This window comes from Neoarius graeffei, chromosome 11, assembly GCF_027579695.1.
Source record: "Neoarius graeffei isolate fNeoGra1 chromosome 11, fNeoGra1.pri, whole genome shotgun sequence".
NCBI classification, from domain to species: domain Eukaryota; kingdom Metazoa; phylum Chordata; class Actinopteri; order Siluriformes; family Ariidae; genus Neoarius; species Neoarius graeffei.
In genome coordinates, this window is record NC_083579.1 from 57,371,122 (window position 1) to 57,390,867 (window position 19,746).

Below are 19,746 nucleotides of genomic sequence, written 5' to 3' on the forward strand. Positions count from 1 at the left end.
GCTCCCTACTCACTATATAGTGGGGACGCCATTTTGTAGTGCTGTCCGAAACCTTAGTGAGGATTATGTGGGGAAATGCGCTCAGTATAATACGTATTTATCACAAAAATGCATGCATGTATTTATTATTTTGAAAACCCATCAGCCACCTGATCTGGCACGTTTTAATCGTGTGACAGTAATGATGTAAATACCAGCGCAACAGGCTAGTCCTTATCCCGTCGTCTTTCCAACTCTTCTCTACTCCACATTGGTTCGAAGTCATATGAAATAATCTCCATCACTGATGAAGCTGGGCGGCACGGTGGTGTAGTGGTTAGCGCTGTCGCCTCACAGCAAGAAGGTCCGGGTTCGAGCCCCGTGGCCGGTGAGGGCCTTTCTGTGTGGAGTTTGCATGTTCTCCCCGTGTCCGCGTGGGTTTCCTCCGGGTGCTCCGGTTTCCCCCACAGTCCAAAGACATGCAGGTTAGGTTAACTGGTGACTCTAAATTGAGCGTAGGTGTGAATGTGAGTGTGAATGGTTGTCTGTGTCTATGTGTCAGCCCTGTGATGACCTGGCGACTTGTCCAGGGTGTACCCCGCCTTTCGCCCGTAGTCAGCTGGGATAGGCTCCAGCTTGCCTGCGACCCTGTAGAACAGGATAAAGCGGCTAGACATAAAGAGATGAGATAAGACTGATGAAGCTGGCAAATCTCGTAATTAATCTAAAGTGGAATGATCTGGCCGCTGTGTAAACAGTTTTCAAAATGGCAGTGCTGACACTTCACGTTTGAAGTCTCACGAAGATCTCGCCGATAAACAAGACCTGCCGTGGACCATACGAACTCCGTTCAGCATGGCTAAAAACCGAAAAGGCCGATTAAATATAATATGCCAATACGAGTCACGATATAAGGTTAATAAAACCGAAAACGTAATTGAATAACACGTTAATTAAGGAATGAAGCAAGCTTAAAAATGACTTCAGTTCCCCTTTAAGAAAGAAGGAAATCCACAGTTCCTCTTCCCACTTCCTCCCAAACACACCACCATCACTTTGATAGAATTCTCACTCGCTGAATAGAGCGTAAACCTATTTTCAGTTGATCTACTACTGGGTTCATACTCTACATTCATCAGTTGTTTAAAAAAAAAAAAAAGCCAACTGCTCACTAATAGCAGGGCAAGAATATGCCAAGTTTGACCAAACTGCTAAAACTCTGAGAGCCAGTCAAGATAACACTGCTATCTTATAATCTTTATATGTGGCTTCAGCCTATAGTTTACGTTATAGCTTGCTTAGCTCAGTTTTTAGTCAGAAAACAGCTTCAGCAACTTGTGCATCAATAGTGCACAAGACTGTAGCGACGTAGCAGATATGTCACTTTTTTTTTTTTAATTAATAATGCGGCTGATAATGCATTGCCTATGACTCAGTAAAATAATCACATAGCTGAATGTTTTTGAAAGTTTTGTATTTTGTTTAGTTTAATAATTCGGCCAAAAAGAGGAGTGCCACCTGACCTTTACCAGTATTAATATGCTCTTGCAGTTTGCTGGCTTGTGAATTAGCAATAGCAGATCTTTCACACAGCCTCTGCAAACTGTTCACGAACTTCTAGGCAGTAGCAGACTTGGGCATGGGCGACATGGGCAGCTGCCAAGCGTGGCATCTTGCCAGGGGCAGCATGGGGCACCAGGACAAAAAAAAATAAAAAATCAGAAAGGTGACATTTGCATGATTTGATTGTTTTTCTGTCACTCATTTACACATCACGTCAATAATATGCTACCGTGTGGGTCACTTAACCTTGTTGGAGTGGGCACTCTGATTCTAGTTTGTAAGCTAGGCAGGCTACTTCTGGTCTCTTTTATGCCGCTTTTCCACTACCAACGCGGCTGAGTCGGGCTGAGCCGTGCCGTGCTGAGTTGAGCTGAGCGGGGCTGTTGGGGTTGCATTTCGACTACAACCGCGCTGAACCGTGCTGGCTGGAAGTGGGTGGACACATTGGGTGGAGTTAGCGAAAGTGGGTGGACGTCACGTGATGTCGTTAAGCAGCGCAAACAGTGACATCAGTGACCTTTTAAGCGGTAGTCTCACGACCCGGATAGTAAACAATAAACATGGAGGACATGGAGTCGTTAGTGTTGCTGGTCTTGGTGCTGTGGCTTGTTGTCACCGACGACAACGTAATTCTTCTTCTTCCGGGTTTACGGTGTTTACAGATCCCAGCGTGCTCGCGGGGCGTGTGTGGGCATGTGAGGACACTCCTCCTCACCAATCAGTGCACAGGGGAGTGTCTCCTCACGCCCCTAGCCCCACTCGGCTCGGTTGAGCTCACTTCAGCCCCACTCCAAAACCGTGCGAGTTTTGGGTGCTGAGTAAAGGCCTCTGCATGCTCTTGCGACAAGGCTTTCGCAGATAGCTTTTCGCAGACGGTTGTAATTTATTGTTGAGCGGGGAGTAATAGGCGTGCGTGATGTTATTCACCGCCACAACGCAAGGGGGCGCGAAGTGGCTAGGAGTAGTTGGTGGGTGTGGTTAGTGGAGTGTTTATCCTCCGGTTACTTATAATGACTAGAACTGGAGTCGTATAGATGTCCGTACTTCCTCGATCAACCGCTCTTCATGCTGCTCCATCTTCGCTCGTGTTTTTAAAAATGGCGGTCGTGAAAACAAACCAAACCGGGAAAGTAGGGGAGCGGAAGTGCGTGTACAGCGGATGTAGAGTGGACCAATCGGAGCCCTCTTGTCTGCGGCGCTGCCTGCGAGGCTTCTGCGGTGGTCACAATTTTTGGGAGGTGCGCGCAGAGCATCTGCGAAGGTGGGGGGGCTACGCAGACACTGTCTGCGACACTATCTGCGAGGACTGGGTTGTCAGCATAAATTGGCCTTAAAGGCCTCTGCATGCTCTTGCGACAAGGCTTTCGCAGATAGCTTTTCGCAGACAGTTGTAATTTATTGTTGAGCGGGGAGTAATAGGCGTGCGCGATGTTATTCATCGGCACAACGCAAGGGGGCGCGAAGTCGCTAGGAGTAGTTGGTGGGTGTGGTTAGTGGAGTGTTTATCCTCCGGTTACTTATAATGACTAGAACCTTTTTTTTTTTATAACGACTAGAACTGGAGTCGTATAGATGTCCGTACTTCCTCAATCAACCGCTCTTCATGCTGCTCCATCTTTGCTCGTGTTTTTAAAAATGCCGGTCGTGAAAACAAAACAAACCGGGAAAGTAGGGAAGCGGAAGTGCGTGTACAGCGGATGTGGAGTGGACCAATCAGAGCCCTCTTGTCTGCGGCGTTGTCTGCGAGGCTTCTGCGGTGGTCACAATTTTTGGGAGGTGCGCGCAGAGCGTCTGCGAAGGTGGGGGGGCTACGCAGACACTGTCTGCGACACCGTCTGCAAGGACTGGGTTGTCAGCATAAATTGGCCTTAAGGCTGAAGTGAGCTCAGTCGTGCTGCTCTGAGGTAGTCGAAACACGAGCCGTGTTGGGCTGAAGTGAGCTGAAAAAGGGTAGTGGAAAAGGGCCATTATTCAGAAGTACAAGATGGGGAGGGGCGAGAGTAGGTTGACCTATCACCTCAGGTTTCCCCACCCCAAGACCAAGGTAGGGGGAGCAGGGAAATCTGTCAAATAGTGCACCTCTAACTTTGTTCAGTACTAATGCAATTAATGAAATCGGACGAGAAATGCGTAAAACGTATAGGTCGGCATCCATGTCATCTCTTTGAGTATAATATGCATGTAATGAAATGGGCTAGTATAACATTTACGTTTGTTAGCCTGCGTTGCTTGCTATGCTATTAGAGTGAAAATATTCCATTTTCTGTCCAACTAGCTTTCATAACTTTGGATCTAACACAGTTTCATGATTATAGTGTTGTCCAGGATGCCATACAAGCTAGAACCACCACTGATTTTAGGGATTTGTAGATTTAAACTTGTGCAGAGTGCATGCAGACCAAAAACAAGATAGTATACAGTGTCTAGTATGTGAGAGGAGGGTCTGTAATCCAGGCTTTGGCTGATTTGTGCTTCCTTTGTCCAACTATCATTGCTATTCAGTTTCTCCCAGTAGCGTCCCTTTTCTTTTTCTTTGCCCTTCTCCAAAAATACAGCATACTGACACAAAAATTGGAACCGCAAATCCACTTTTCGATGCCTGGATTCCAGTTGTTTCTGCGAATCGCAGCAATTCATTTGCTTCTCTTTTCCTTAGTTTTTGTCAGTCTGTAAAAAGACAGCTCCGAGGCTATCGTGTATGTAACCAGCAGTAACTTCTGCATACGGTGTCATCACGGGCATTCTTATTCTCCTCTCATGTTGGACTGAGGGCAGACTGGACCATACAGTGACTCACTATCACCTCTTGAGGCACAAAGTGGTATTACGAGACGGATGGTGCGTCCTATCTCAGGTCTAGCTGGTTAGCGTGCTAACTTCAGTAGATGTCTCTGAAACACTACGTAGACCTTTTTCTGTTATTTCTTAACGTTCTTTTGATAATTTTAGTTCATTACATTACATTAATGGCATTTAGCAGATGCTCTTATCCAGAGCGACGTACAACATACCCAGAGTAGCCTGGGGAGCAGTCGGGGGTTAGGTACCTTGCTCAAGGGCACTTCAGCCATTCCTCCTGGTCGACGGAATCAAACCAGCGACCTTCTGGTCCCAAAGCTGCTTCTCTAACCATTAGGCCATGGCTTCCCCATGTTAATTTTTTTTTTTTTTTTTAAACTAAAAATTACACATGGCACCTTTTAATCAACAATGTAATTGGCTCTTCTAACATAATACAGCCACCATTTTGAGTTTAACACAATGCTCATTTCATATTTTAAGCAGTGGGCTGTCTCTATTCAAACCATCTCTGGTATAACCCACACTACCATCTGCTTTTTTTTTCTTCTTTTTTTTTTTTGTTTTAAATTGTGGTTCAGCACACAGGTTTAGCTTCATCAGAGAGCACTTCCCGAAGCTGCATTTTGTTATTGTAATGTAATATAAAATTTACTGTACGAATGATGGACTTTTGACTTGCATGCTTTTTGAAAATGGTTATTGTACATTCATATATAGGAGTCATAATATGAGCTTGGTTTTGGGGTGTTTGAGCATTTGCTTTGTTGTTGGCTCAGACCCAGGCTAGGGACTACAGTACCCAGGCTGGTGGCTGTAGGGCTGCTTTATCTGATCTTCTCCTCTGTGGAAGGCATCCTCAGGGTTACAGGGGTGAGTAACCTGACTTTGCATTTCGCTCCATTTCATAGATAGTGTGTTTCTATTTTTATAGAGCTTATTCACTTAGAGAATGCATTTCTCTTGTTGCTGTCTTTACAGGGTTTCTATGGCCAAGTGGCTCTTATTGCCAATATCAGTCTCTCTCTTATTGATTCCTGTGTCATATGGTGGATATCCTTTTTACGAGACAAAGTCCTGTCTTGATCAGATAGCTTATGTGGGCGCTAGAAAGCGTTGATAATTATGGGAAGATGTCTGTTTAACGACAAGTGGTTGGGGGATGACAAATACCCCCAAAATAAGAATCGTTTGCGATAAAAAGCGCTGGATCGCACAAATGTGTTTAAAGACGGTACCGCAGCACTGGAGACACGGCGGACTGGGAAACTGGTTTTTCATGGACATGAGGCGCGCGCGTGCGTTAGAGGTCAAGCACTCCAGAGTGAAACGCAGGTGGGTTCGCGCATGCGCACAAGAGTCAGGTGGAAAATGGGGCTTATAGGAAATACTACTAATAATAGTGATTAGCATCATTTTTTTTACATAATTAACATTGTTTATTGTACTAAGTTTAGTATAAATATATTAAAGCCGCAAGCGGCCTCGACGGGCCCTCGCGCCAGCGGCCAAGGGGGGCGGGGGCATGCGTCCCTGCGAAAAACCTTCCACAGCTTCTGCGGCAAGAGACAGTACTCCCACAATGGCGACAAAGCACAGAATTGGACACATGGCAACAATAGGGTCTCGCACTTCGTGCGTTGTCGACCATGGCAAGCGCCTCAATAAGGGTCTTGAAAAGAGTTTGCTTGCCAAGTTTGACAAATCAGAAGCTGCAATATCATTTTTGCCATAATCAGCACCCCCAGGGGCGAAAGTGCACAAAATTTGGCGTATATGTCAGGTGAGCTATGAAGAGTTTGCGTATGAAGTTTGATGACAATTGAGTAAATAGAAGGTGAGATATAGATTTTTGAAGAATAAATTTTCTGGTTTTTCCCATGTCAGTAGGTGGCGCTATGCTGTACATGAGCGATTATGAGTTGGAAAAATAAGTGTGTACAACAGCAACGTACAATCACAAGGTAGTGGTGTGAAGGAAAAGCATTATGGAATTATTTACCAAAAACCCGTTTTGGAGCAACTGCGTGGGCCAAAAACAGCGCCCCCCATGGACGAAAATTCCCAAAATGTGGTATACATGACATGGGAGGTAGTAAGAGGGTGGCCGTGAAGTTTGACCAAATTTGAGGAAAGAGTGGATTTTTTGCCCAAAAATAGCACCCCCAGTGGCGAAACATCACAGAAATTGGGTCACATGTCAGAAGCCCAATGAGTGATTTGCGAGTGAAGTATGAGCAGTGTTGAGCAATTAGAAGATTTGTTATGAATTTTTAAGCATGCAAAATTCTGCATTGAAAAATGATTGACGTATAACTTCTGAACGGTTTACGCAACGTGAAACGTATTTAGCAACTTTTGTCAGCCATGTCTGTAGATGATGTGTATCAATTTTGGTGACGTTCCTATGAACGGTCTAGGAGGAGTTGCGCCGTCTTCGTGGCCATGCATTTCGCACAAAAGTGAAACAACCTCACTTCCTGTAGGGCGTGGCTAATGCATTGGCATTACGTTTTTGTCCGGCTTGGTGAGATACATATGCGTACCAAAGGGCATGCCACTACTACAAACTACATGGCAACCAGGCACCTTAATGCGAGAGGCAAAAATCACAACACGTTAGGGGGCGCTATAGAGGCCCTGAGGCCCGCCTGGATCTGGGCTTCTGGTTCTCAGTAGCGGTGGCAGTCTAAGAAAAAGGAGCCAAATTTCGAGCATTGTCGACCATGGCAAGCGCCCCAATAAGGGTCTTGAAAAGAGTTTGCTTGCCAAGGTTGACAAATCAGAAGCTGCAATATCATTTCTGCCATAACCAGCACCCCCAGGGGCGAAAGTGCACAAAATTTGGCGTATATGTCAGGTGAGCTATGAAGAGTTTGCGTATGAAGTGTGATGAAAATTGAGTAAATAGAAGATGAGATATAGATTTTTGAAGAATAAATTTTTTGGTTTTTCCCATGTCAGTAGGTGGCGCTATGCTGTACATGAGCGGTTATGAGTTGGAAAAATAAGTGTCTACAACAGCAACGTACTTTAACAAGGTAGTGGTGTGAAGGAAAAGCATTATGGAATTATTAACCAAAAACCCATTTTGGAGAAATTGCGTCGGCCAAAAACAGCGCCCCCCATGGACGAAAATTCCCAAAATGTGGTATACATGACATGGGAGGTAGTAAGAGGGGGGCCGTGAAGTTTGACCGAATTTGAGGAAAGATTGGATTTTTTGCCCAAAAATAGCGCCCCCAGTGGCGAAATATCACAGAAATTGGGTAACATGTCAGAAGCCCAATGAGTGATTAGCGTGTGCAGTATGAGCAGTTTTGAGCAATTAGAAGATTTGTTATGAATTTTTTAGCATGTAAAATTTTGAAGTGAAAATTGATTGACGTATAACTTCTGAACGGTTTATCCTACGTGAAACGTATTTAGTAACTTTTGTCAGCCATGTCTGTAGATGATGTGTATCAATTTTGGTGACAGTCCTATGAACGGTCTAGGAGGAGTTGCGCCGTCTTCGTGGCCATGCATTTCGCACAAAAGTGAAACTACCTCACTTCCTGTTGGGCGTGGCTAATGCATTGGCATGACATTTTTGTCCGGCTTAGTGAGATACATATGCGTACCAAATGGCATGCCAGTACTACAAACTATATGGCAACCAGGCACCTTAATGCGGGAGGCCAAAATCACAACGACTTAGGGGGCGCTATAGAGGCCCTGAGCCCCGGCCAAGTTTGGGCTTTTGGTTCTGAGAAGCGGTGGCAATTCTCGGAAGTGGTGCCAAATTTCGTGCGTTTTCGCCCATGGCAAGCGCCCCGAAAATGGCCCAACAGCGGAGAAAAATAAAGAAGAAGAAGAAGAAGACGGAAGAATAATAATAGTGAACTCTTACAAGAACAATAGGGCCTTCGCCCATAGGGCTCGGGCCCTAATAAACAACCTTTATTTCAAAACTCAATTAAAAAGAACTCCAGAAAATACAATAACTCTAAATATAGTACAGTATAAATAATTTGTACAAAAAGTTTTTGTTTTATTACCTATCGTCAACAACAGTGTTTTTAATATAATAATAAGAATAATATTAACAATCACTAATAATAATTAGTAGTAATAGTAGTTATTATTGATTATTAATCATTACTACTTATGAATTAGTGATTAATAAGTACTAGGGATTATTAAATGTTATAAAATTAAGTTATTAAAAATTATTACAAATAATTATTAAAACGTAGTAATTGGTAGAATACAAACAAACACTCATGGATTATAGGTAATTTTTTAAAGTAGTGAAAATTGATATGAAATAACTCTACTACTACTACTAATAATAATAATAATAAAAATAATAATAAACAATAATACTACTAGTAATACTTGTTAATGTTATCAGTTCAATTGTTATATCAATGTTCACTATTAAAAACAAATTATCTATAATCCGTGAATAACTGTTTGTATCACTACTACTACTACTACTAATAATAATAATAATAATAATATTTACTACTTTTTTAATAATTTTAACTAATCTTATAACTCAATTTTATAGCATTTTAATAATCACTACTTATTAGTATAATTTAGTAGTTGATAATAATAATTACTACTTATTATTAAATTACATATTGATAATCACTGCTTATTAATTAAGTAATAATTAATAATACTGAATTATAATAATTGCTACTCTATTAATTAATATAGCTAATAAGTAGTGATTATTAAAATGTTATAAAATTGAGTTAATTTTTTTTAATTATTAAAAAAGTAGTTATTAGTAGTAGTAGGAATACAATTATTCATGGATTATAGATAATTATTTTTGAATAATGAACATTGATATAACAGTTGCACTGATAATTAGTTTACAGTTATTACAACACATTGATTAATATTGATGATAATGGTTATGAAAGGTGACGGTTGTTTTTCTGTGTTTAATGTAACGCTCTGATGATTGCATGACTGCATAAACAGGTTCATGCTGTTACCTGCTATAATGCAGAAGATACCCGAGAACTTCCTCAGCCAGCTGTATACTGTACGACACTCAGACCGATTTTGCTGTCAGACACAAAATCACACATCATCAAAGATAATCTTTGGGGATTGAAATAATGCCGGCGAAGGTTGTTCAGCTGGTTCTACTTGCCGTTTATTGTTTTTGTTTTTGAAATGATTCATGGTGTTTTCTCCAGTAAACACCAGTCTTCTCCTTGCTGCTACAGTAGTTCTGCAGGCCCAAAACACACGACTTTGCTTCCGCTGTTTGCATGTCTAACAGTTGCCATTGATGCACCCTGTTGTTCACCAATTGTGTGCATTCTTCTTAAAGTTAGTAAAAAAAACTATTGCAGAAAACAGTCTTAAGTGGCCGTATTTACCATTTTCTTTGCCATGGTACAGTCTTAATTTTTCCATTTAGAGGTCTTGAAAAGGTCTTAAAAGTCTTTAAATTTGTACTTGAAAAATGTGCAGACACCCTGATTACAAACAAACGTTGTATCATAGAGTATTGTGACAACAACTCTTAGTCTGTGTACGTGACACAAAAATTGCGTAAGTTTACAGGAAAGCTGTAACAAGGGGAATCCTGAATGATACAGTGAACAAGTGGAGTGGGGTGGGAGCCCATTGCAAGTTCTTCTCCAAGAGTCCAGGTCCTAGTCTTACACACAACTCCGTTAAAATGTTTGACTGTTCTTTTGAAAGCCTGTGCATATATACAGATGTACAGACAGCCAATCATATCGCAGCCTTTAAGATTCTGAAGTTAGTTGACAGAAAAGCGTGCAATACATATCAGACATCTCTCCCAGTTAGAAATGTGTTATCTGTGGGGGTTTTTTTGGTCTCCTTTTGTGTTCTCTAATTCTCAAATTTCTGTCTGTTTGACTTATGAGAATGTAACTGTCAGAGTCCTTAACTGGTGAAGCTCACGTTTTTATCAGTCTGTCTCAAACGACTCGGCTCCTGAAGCTGCGCAGAAATGTAGTGAAGCTCTCATTATACCAACACTTCACCAACACGCTCATTTTCTCTGTGCTGGGTAAGGTGGATTTCTGTGTGTGAGTGTCAGTGAGCCAGTATGAGACATACTGTACATTATACTCAATGTTGTTCTCTGTGTTTCTACTGTATGTGCAGCATCAATCGTATTCATCATATGGACAACCAGACAATTTAAGTTTGTGGACTGTCAGTCAGTGAGTGGCACGTTTACTTGGCTGTGATTTTATGAGAAACAGTGCTGTGTCTTTCTGTTAGAATTACATTTTTTGGTTTGTCAGGACTGGAAAGACTTGTGGCTGGATGATGCTTTCTGGAGGCTGCTTTTTTCCACCATCTTGCTGGTCATCATGGTGCTGCTACGACCCTCTGTCAATAGCCAAAGGTTAGAAGAATGTATTGAATGTGATTTGATCTAGAAAGGACTGCAACAGTCAAGGATTTCAAATGATAAAAGCATCACAGAGCCAGTGCAGCGTTGTATGTTGGTGCAGTATATTAGCTATATCCCTGAACCTTCTGTGTATCTGAATGACTGCGTGATTTTTATGTTTTAAATAAATAAGAATTTCCTCTGTTTAGATTTTCTCATTCTCCACTTATTGATGATGATGCCGAAGAAGATGATGCAAAGGAGCCTATGTTAAATGAAGCCTTTGGTAAGGTTGTTATATTTAGAAAGATCTGCATCCAACCACAGAAGAAAATAAATAAATGTACAACTCTGATCAGCAGAACAGGAATCTGAAGCTACAGTGGGTACAGGCGCACAGAAAACTGGGCAGTTGAAGACGAGCCCTGTGTCCAAAATCGCTCACTCGTTCACTACTCCCTACTCACTATATAGGGAATTACTATATAGAGGACTATAGAGATCTTGCAGTCACGTGACTGGAATGTAGACAGCCGCCATCTTGTCGGTCAACAACACAGCTGAATACTGCTGCGCTCGTGTACAAAATGGATCAATTTCAACCGACGGACTACACGGCTCATTTTTCCAATGAACAGATAATTAGATATATGTCTAAAATAAACGACCTACAGATTAGTGACCCTTATCGCTTACCGGACGTAGTTTTCACGACCGTGTCAGTGGATATGGAACTGCCAGATGTGTATAATTACCTCATTAACTTTCCCTCGCTGTTCAGTGGTGAAGCAGTGCGTGCTTATAAATCTCTGGACAGTTATCTTTACAGAAATTCAGGATTTGTCAGCCGTGGCATCTTGTAAACAAGAAAATAACAATCCTCATTGGACGGGTAAGTCACTTAAGTATTACTAGTACTGATACTAGATATATCATCTAGTACTGCACTGACCAGCCGATTATAGAATAGAATAAGGTAATTCCAGCTGTAATTCCAAATCGTCCGTCTTGTTTACCATGGATCTGGCGTTGGAGAGGTAGAGGCTTGGCAGTGGAGATTTGAGTGGCTGTTTTCTGAGCTTAGTCAACAAGCCGGCTCTGCAGCCTCGCTTTTGCTTCCTCTCCCGACTTCGCCTGCCAGACCCGATAACAATCCACGGAGACCCCGCTGGTCTCGCTATCTCGTCCGGAATGTTGTGCATGCGATGGAAATCGCTACAAACCGTCATTTTCTGCTGGAAACCAGTGTCCAGTAAGTTCATACGGTTGTAGTGGATATTGAAGTCTGATACAGATGAACAACACGCAAAAATACACACAAAAAACAAATGTGCACAGGTAGGGAGAGCTTGTAGCCGCAGCCGTTGTAGTAGAATTGTATGTAGTAGGGTTTTCCAGAAGAAAAGGTAGAAGTAGAAGGCGGAAATATGATGTTTGACCGACAAGATGGCGTCTGTTACAATCTGGATCGGCTGTGACGTCACATGCAAGATCTCTATATAGTGAGCTCATTGGTAAAATGAAAAAATACTTTCGGACACTTGTCCGTCGCGCTGTTCTTTACGTCGTTACTGTCGCACAATTAAAACGTGCCATATCAGGCAGCTGGCGGGTTTTCAAAAAAATAAATACATGCATGTGTTTTTGTGATAAATCCATATTCTCCTGAGCGTATTTCCCACATTAATCAATACAAAGTACCTGCATCTTTCAGTTCTTTTAAATCAAGGCTGAATAATTTCTTCTTTGCCGCTGCCTTTTATTCAATCAAATTTGAGACTTTTGATTTCTTTCAGTGTGACCGCAATGCATGATGGGATATATTGCTTGGTTAGTGACCCATCGGATGTACACTACTTTTCGTGACGCATTGTGGGATACTTTGAGTGTAAATAATCCTCACTAAGGTTTCGGACAGCACTACAAAATGGCATCCCCACTATATAGTGCCCTATGTAGTGAGTAGGGAGCGATTTCAGACACAGGGAAGGTGTCATGTTTCAAAACTGTGCCTGTGCACACTGAAGTCTCAGATTCCTGTTCTTGGCTTCCTGTTAAGGAATGGAACCTGATGTGATCTTTTGCTTTTTGTACTGAGATGCTTTGCTGCTACCAAGGGCAGTTATTTGTGTTTTCATAACCCTCCTGTCACCTTAAACCAGTCTGCCATTCTCCTCTGACCTCCCTCATCAACAAGGGGTTTCTGCCCATAAAACTACCTCTCAGTGGATATTTTTTGTTTTGCCACACCATTCTGAGTACACTCTGTAGACTGTTGTGTGAAAATCCCACAAGATCGGCAGTTTCTGAAATACTCAAACCTTGGTACCAACAACCATTCTACGGTCAGTCACTGAGGCGACATCCCCTCCCACCCCCACCCGTTCTTATGTCTCATCTCATTATCTCTAGCCGCTTTATCCTGTTCTACAGGGTCACAGGCAAGCTGGAGCCTATCCCAGCTGACTACGGGCGAAAGGCGGGGTACACCCTGGACAAGTCACCAGGTCATCACAGGGCTGACACATAGACACAGACAACCATTCACACTCACATTCACACCTACGCTCAATTTAGAGTCACCAGTTAACCTAACCTGCATGTCTTTGGACTGTGGGGGAAACCGGAGCACCCGGAGGAAACCCACGCGGACACGGGGAGAACATGCAAACTCCGCACAGAAAGGCCCTCGTTGGCCACGGGGCTCGAACCCGGACCTTCTTGCTGTGAGGCAACAGCGCTAACCACTACACCACCGTGCCGCCCCCGTTCTTATGTTTGATGTGAAAATTGACTGATGAGAAGCTTGCTGTCTAACTTTTCACATCAGTCATGACACAGCTTTTGTTTTTCCCACTTTCGGTAAAATAATGACTGATAAACTTTATCAGTATTTTGTTGAGCGATTAATAGTTTATTGCTATTGCATTGAAGGTTGAACAACCAGTGCTGCATTTAAATGACTGTTTGTTTTTAAGTCTGGTTCAGTTTAATCTTGTTGCATCTTCTGTTTTCAGAGGGAATGAAAATGAGAGGCACAAAGTCTGAGGCAAACTCCAGTCAGAAACTCCTCAGCAAAGAGGTGAGAATGATATTTAATTTGAATATCAGTTTGATTAGTTGTGCATCCTAGATCAAGATATTGTTTGTAAAACCCTGGCAGGGAAATGTTCAGTTTTTTATAGACACTTTTCAAATGAGTAAAACACATTTTCATGTTTGAATGGGCTTGGGTGGACCAATCATTTAGAATATAGTGTTGCCATTAAAGTGCATGTCACGGGTAAATTCAGGAGCAAGATCAATGTAATTCTCCTATTTTATATTAAACTTGGGTCAAATATCTGTCGCGTTTTGTGCAATTTTTTTACCTTGCGCAATACCAGAAAAATTCAGTTGAAATCAAGCCATTTGAGGTGAATTGGTCCGCCTCGGAAAAAACTTGGCATTTGGATTTCCCGGCAAACATTGATTTTCGTGACGTCGTGTGCGGGACGCCTCCCTCTGAATCCTACGTCAGCGCTGGTTTGTTTGAGAAAACGACCTGGTGGGTTTATGCAAATTTCTTCAACGTTATCACGTAATTTATTAAAATGGTTAACAGATGTATCATAGGAGGGTGTAGCAACACCAATCATGATGGGATTAGTACTCATCGTTTCCCAAAAGACCGGACAATGAGAGAGAAATGGGAGCGCTTGGTCTACACAGGCTGTGCACTGAAACCGTGCAAAGCTCACACAGCCTGCTGGCGCTTCCACAGATAACGTCACGAATCTGGCTCCAGACTCCCTTGGGATTTTTCCAGACACGTTTTATTTTATTTTTTTCTGCTGTAGACAGATGGCCTTGTGCAAAATTACCCTTCTGGATGAGTGTGTAAAGGGACATTCTTTCATATTTAAAAAAACAAAAACAAAATTGGTCCAGAATATGCACTTTAAGTCTTGATGTGTGTCCTGTAGACCTCCCACGATGAAGACCTGAAATGGGTGGAAGAGAACCTTCCTACAACTGTAATTGATATGTGAGTAGACCTCCACGAACAACACTTGAGCATCTCAACACAATAAGTAGCATTCTCTTACCAAGATAAAGGAAGGGGCGCAAATATTACTGGCCAGTTTGCTAGTTTTTTTTTTTTCTCTTAGTAAGTTTCAGTTCAAGAACAGTGTTGTTTTTTATAGAACCCCAATTATAAAAAAAAAAGTTGGGACACTGTGTAAAATATAAATAAAAACAATGTGAAGACTTGCAAATCATGTACAAAGACAACATATCAAATGTTGAAACTGAGAAATGTTATTGTTTTTGAAAAATATCTGCTCATTTTGAATTTGATGTCAGCAACACATTTCAGAAAAATAGGGACAGGGCAACAAAAGACTGAAAAAGTTGTGTAATGCTTTTAAAAAAAAAACTAATTAGGTTAATTGGCAACAGGTCAGCAAGACGATTGGGTATAAAAAGAGCATCCCAGAGAGGCGGAGTCTCTCAGAAGTAAAGATGGGGAGGGGTTCACCACTCTGTGAAAGACTGCATAGGTAAACAGTGCAACAGTTTAAAGGATATGGGACATGGATTTTTACCTGGGCATAATTATGTATAAAGGACATAAGAAATGCCATCTAAATCACTGCAGGGCGTCAAAAATGTGAAAATCATCACATTATTCAACTTTTTTATACATCAGCGTAAAACAAGGATTCGTTAATGAGCTAGGTGGTCACGTGACCCGTGACGTCACAAAAACTTTCCAAGGAGCCAGCGCTTGGGAATCTAATGTAAACAGGTTACCGAAATGGACACCATCGACAGTGACATTCCCGATGTTTCACAGAGATGTGAAAGTTAGACCCTATCAATTCGAACCGATAGCTGGAAATTCACATGAACATGGATCTTGTCTTTACTCTGACGGGTCAGATGATTCTGAGAGTGAGAGTTCATTCAGTCCCCAGGAAACTGAAAGCGGTCGGCTCGATAACACTTCCTGGTAAGTTAAAAACAATTCTGCTCAAAGGCTAATGATCTGTTGAAAGAAATATTATTTTTGTATCATACATTGAAAGTTCATCATAGATCTAGCTAAAGTCAGTTGCAAGCTAGTTTTTTTTTTTGCTGATATTTTTTGAGATTGATTGAGATACAATGCTTCCAGAGTCCGAGATGAAAACATTCAAAATGGCGAAACGCCATCACACAGCCAACAACACTACGCCGTTTGGCGGAAGAGATGAAAATTAAGAAAAGTTAAACAAACTTACCAACATAACTTAACATTTATTTAAATGTCCATTAATGTTACAGGATTTCTTGACTGTCTCTACAGTTGTAGGAATGTTAGGCCCTGTATATTATGGCGCTATCACTGCCTCCATGAACCCGGCTATACGGCCTACAACTTCACTACAACTCTTCGATTCGGTACGTAAACAAAGAAGGACAGATATAAGAGTAAACGAGTCAGAATTATGATAATCAATAATTGATGCACCCAAAATTATAATACTAATCCTTACCTCGGCTTTCAGTCGCTTAGCGAATGCACCTCGTGGTGGCCGTAGCACTTCGGGTTTCACTCCGCCGTCTTGTTCCTGAATTGGGACGTTGGGAACGGCTCCATCTTTAAGTAGCCTCTTAAATTTGGCTCGGCAATTAATATCGCTCAGTACCTGAGTATTAATGTTGAAAGAATCCTCAGTGAAATGGTCCGAACACAGTTTGTGGGAAACAGTAGGTGCAAAGTTTTTTCACGGCAGTAGTGAGCCCACACTTTCCTCAGTTTCGGGTCCTTGGGGAATGCAAAAAAACTTACTCCAGGGCATTTCCCATTGGAATTATTGCAACCATAAGCAGCACAATACACCATGATGTTCAATGTACTTTAAAGACTATAAAAACAATTTTCTTGTCATTCACTTCTCCATTCATCTACCCGCTTGTGCTGTGCCCGAAAGTTTTTGTGACGTATGATCACGTGACAGCGGCTCTTCCGGTTGTAAAATATGTATATCGGAGCTCGAGCAGAAATGCCATATAATCATCACGAATATAACGATTTTGCTGAATTTAATAGATGATTTTGTATTTGTTGATGCAATTAATTCATATTTTTAATGGAAAGAAACTGATATAGCATGCATTTATGTTTCATGTCCCATGTCCTTTAAGAAGAACATTCCTCAGTGTAAAATTGCAAAGAATTTGGGGATCACATCGTCTATGGTACATAATATCATTGAAAGATTCAGAGAATCTGGATGCAAGAGACAAGGCTGAAAACTGACATTGGATGCCTGTGATCTTCAGGCCCTCAGGCGACACTACATTAAAAGCAGACATGTCTGTAGTGGAATCACTGTCTGGGCTCAGGAACACTTCAGAAAACCATCGTCTGTGAAAACAGTTCATTATTGCATCCACAAAATAATGCAAGTTAAAACCAGATATAAGCAATATCCAGAAACCCCGCCACCTTCTCTGGGCCCGAGCTCTTTTACGATGGACATTCAAAATGAACATGTATTTTTCAAAAAGCAATAAAATTTCTCAGTTTCAATATTTGAGGGCGGCACGGTGGTGCAGTGGTTAGCGCTGTCGCCTCACAGCAAGAAGGTCCGGGTTCGAGCCCCATGGCCGGCGAGGGCCTTTCTGTGCGGAGTTTGCATGTTGTCCGCGTGGGTTTCCTCCGGGTGCTCCGGTTTCCCCCACAGTCCAAAGACATGCAGGTTAGGTTAACTGGTGACTCTAAATTGACCGTAGGTGTGAATGTGAGTGTGAATGGTTGTCTGTGTCTATGTGTCAGCCCTGTGATGACCTGGCGACTTGTCCAGGGTGTACCCCGTCTTTCGCCCGTAGTCAGCTGGGATAGGCTCCAGCTTGCCTGCGACCCTGTAGAACAGGATGAAGCGGCTACAGATAATGGGATGAGTTTCAATATTTGATATGTTGACTTTGTACTATTTTCAATTAAATATAGGGTTTCCATGATTTGTAAATCTTCACATTCTGTATTTATTTACAGTTTACACAGCGTCCCAACTTGTTTTAAATTGGGGTTGTACTTTATTAGGATGTACATAGATTGCTTAGATTTTTCATTGTTTGTTTTGTTTGATTTGAATTTTATTTGGACATGGTTTAAGCATTACAGTAGTCTTAACGCCATAATTGTCTTGAGTTCTACAGGTTTCTTGCAGCACGGTACATGCATTATTGTTTTATTTGTTATACATGTGTGTTTTTGCAGACCTTTGCCTGTGGTGTTGGATGATGAAGAGGTAGAGTGACCGTGTTTTTCTGAGTCTCATGGTTGCCTTTTTATTTTGCAGTGGAATCATTGTGCAAAGCATATGTTTTGTTTACATCCTCTGTCTTCCTTCTGTAGGAACTTCTCAAAGCCAAGTTGGAGAGGTCCAAGATGGACTAGGACAATGGCAAAAAATCATGATTGTTATTTCATCAGTGTAGCTAAGGACTTTCTCAATAATACAAAATGTTTAGTTCAGACCCATGACCGAAAGCAGTTTATTTATATGAGCACAAAAAGTGGAAATGGGTCTTGGGCCTGCTGTGGAACTTCAAATAAATGTTCTGGCAATTCTAATTCTTAACTTATAATTTTGGCAAATATTGGTATTCAGGTTGTGCATCCCACTTACTTGAAGGCATTGCAGCCATTCTTTAGACGTGCACTGAGAGTTTAAATGGGATATAATTTGAAAATTTGACTTTTACCGATGTAAGCCTACGAGTGCTACATTTCTGTAGGCTGCTGTTAATAACTGTAGAACTGTCCTCATGGTGAAATATTTTGCTCCTCTTTCTCATATTTTACATCAAGCTCAGGCTTACTGTATACTTCAGTACTTAAGATTTATTTAACTACACTTTATGGAAATATTGCTGTTCATTACAACAGAGGTCTATAATTGACTAGAAATTACCTGACAAAAGTTTATTAAAATATATGTATGATGATTTTCATAGTACCTCACTAGATGTTTCATATACAGTCCTCATAACACCCTGATCGTGAAGATAATATAGCAGCTTTAAGACTCCTCTGCTAAGAAGACATGCTAGCAATCCACTCGACTTACATGTTCATATACGAGTTTAAATCTTTGGCCAAATTTGCACAACATACTCGCTCACAAAATGCCTTCCTACTACAACTTGGCTACAATTCAGGTAATTTGAAATAAGCATTGATTATGCCTATTAATTTTGCATAAAAAAGCTTATGTATAGATATTTTTACACAAGAGAAGTGTTATTTTATGCTTAAAATATTTGTTTATGGACTTTTTTTATTGCCTTAGCTGCAAACAGGAGACCAATGCAAGGGGAAAAAAATCAATATCAATTGTCTTCCTGTTCGTACTGACAGTCTGAACATATCCTCCACTGGGATTCCCAGTAACCTAAAGAACGGCGGAAGCCCTATTTAATGATGTCTTTTACATGGCTGTAAATCTCGACCTTCAGTAACTGGCTGAAGCTTCTGTAACCAGTCCTCCAATAATGAAGCCTCATGCAAAAGTCCCTTTATTCTTTTCCTCTTGCTGTGTTGATCTAAACTTAAGGTGATTTGGGCCCGCTTTGCACTTTTATACATGCCACAGAGCATGGTTGAATGTAAAAAGTATCTGCACTCATTCTTACAGGTTTTCCTTTAGTTTGTCGCCTTGCTTTTATTTTGAAAGATAAGAGCATAAGTTCTTGAAGTGTCAAGGTGTGATTTGAATTATATTAAATGATTTTATCTTTTGCCAATATTTTTTCTTGTAATCATTTACTCATTTGGTCAATAGAATTTATAATTTTAAATATACCTACTTTTTGATCTACACTTACAGTACCTTGCAAAAGTATTCATCCCCCTTGGTGTTTGTCCTGTTTTGTCACGTTACAAGCTGGAATTAAAATGGATTTTTGTGTGGTTAGTACCATTTGATTTACACAACATGCCTACCATTTTAAAGGTGCATGTTTTTTTCTGTTTTGCTTTG

The 19,746-nt window shown here is 41.3% G+C and overlaps 1 protein-coding gene across 2 annotated transcripts in view; it reads left to right on the forward strand.

Moving 5' to 3' along the window:
• The window catches only part of LOC132894470 (transmembrane protein 87A-like), a 39,029-nt gene extending 19,517 nt beyond the window's left edge, over positions 1 to 19,512 (forward strand). For both annotated transcript variants that reach the window (XM_060934329.1, XM_060934330.1), the window contains 10 exons: positions 5,121 to 5,214; positions 5,323 to 5,394; positions 10,288 to 10,396; positions 10,495 to 10,553; positions 10,638 to 10,741; positions 10,939 to 11,015; positions 13,747 to 13,811; positions 14,695 to 14,756; positions 17,982 to 18,012; positions 18,120 to 19,512. In XM_060934329.1, coding sequence (XP_060790312.1) covers positions 5,121 to 5,214; positions 5,323 to 5,394; positions 10,288 to 10,396; positions 10,495 to 10,553; positions 10,638 to 10,741; positions 10,939 to 11,015; positions 13,747 to 13,811; positions 14,695 to 14,756; positions 17,982 to 18,012; positions 18,120 to 18,161 — 715 coding nt within the window. In that variant the 3' untranslated portion in view covers positions 18,162 to 19,512. The remainder of the gene's footprint in view (positions 1 to 5,120; positions 5,215 to 5,322; positions 5,395 to 10,287; positions 10,397 to 10,494; positions 10,554 to 10,637; positions 10,742 to 10,938; positions 11,016 to 13,746; positions 13,812 to 14,694; positions 14,757 to 17,981; positions 18,013 to 18,119) is intronic.
• The last annotated feature ends 234 nt before the right edge of the window (positions 19,513 to 19,746 follow it).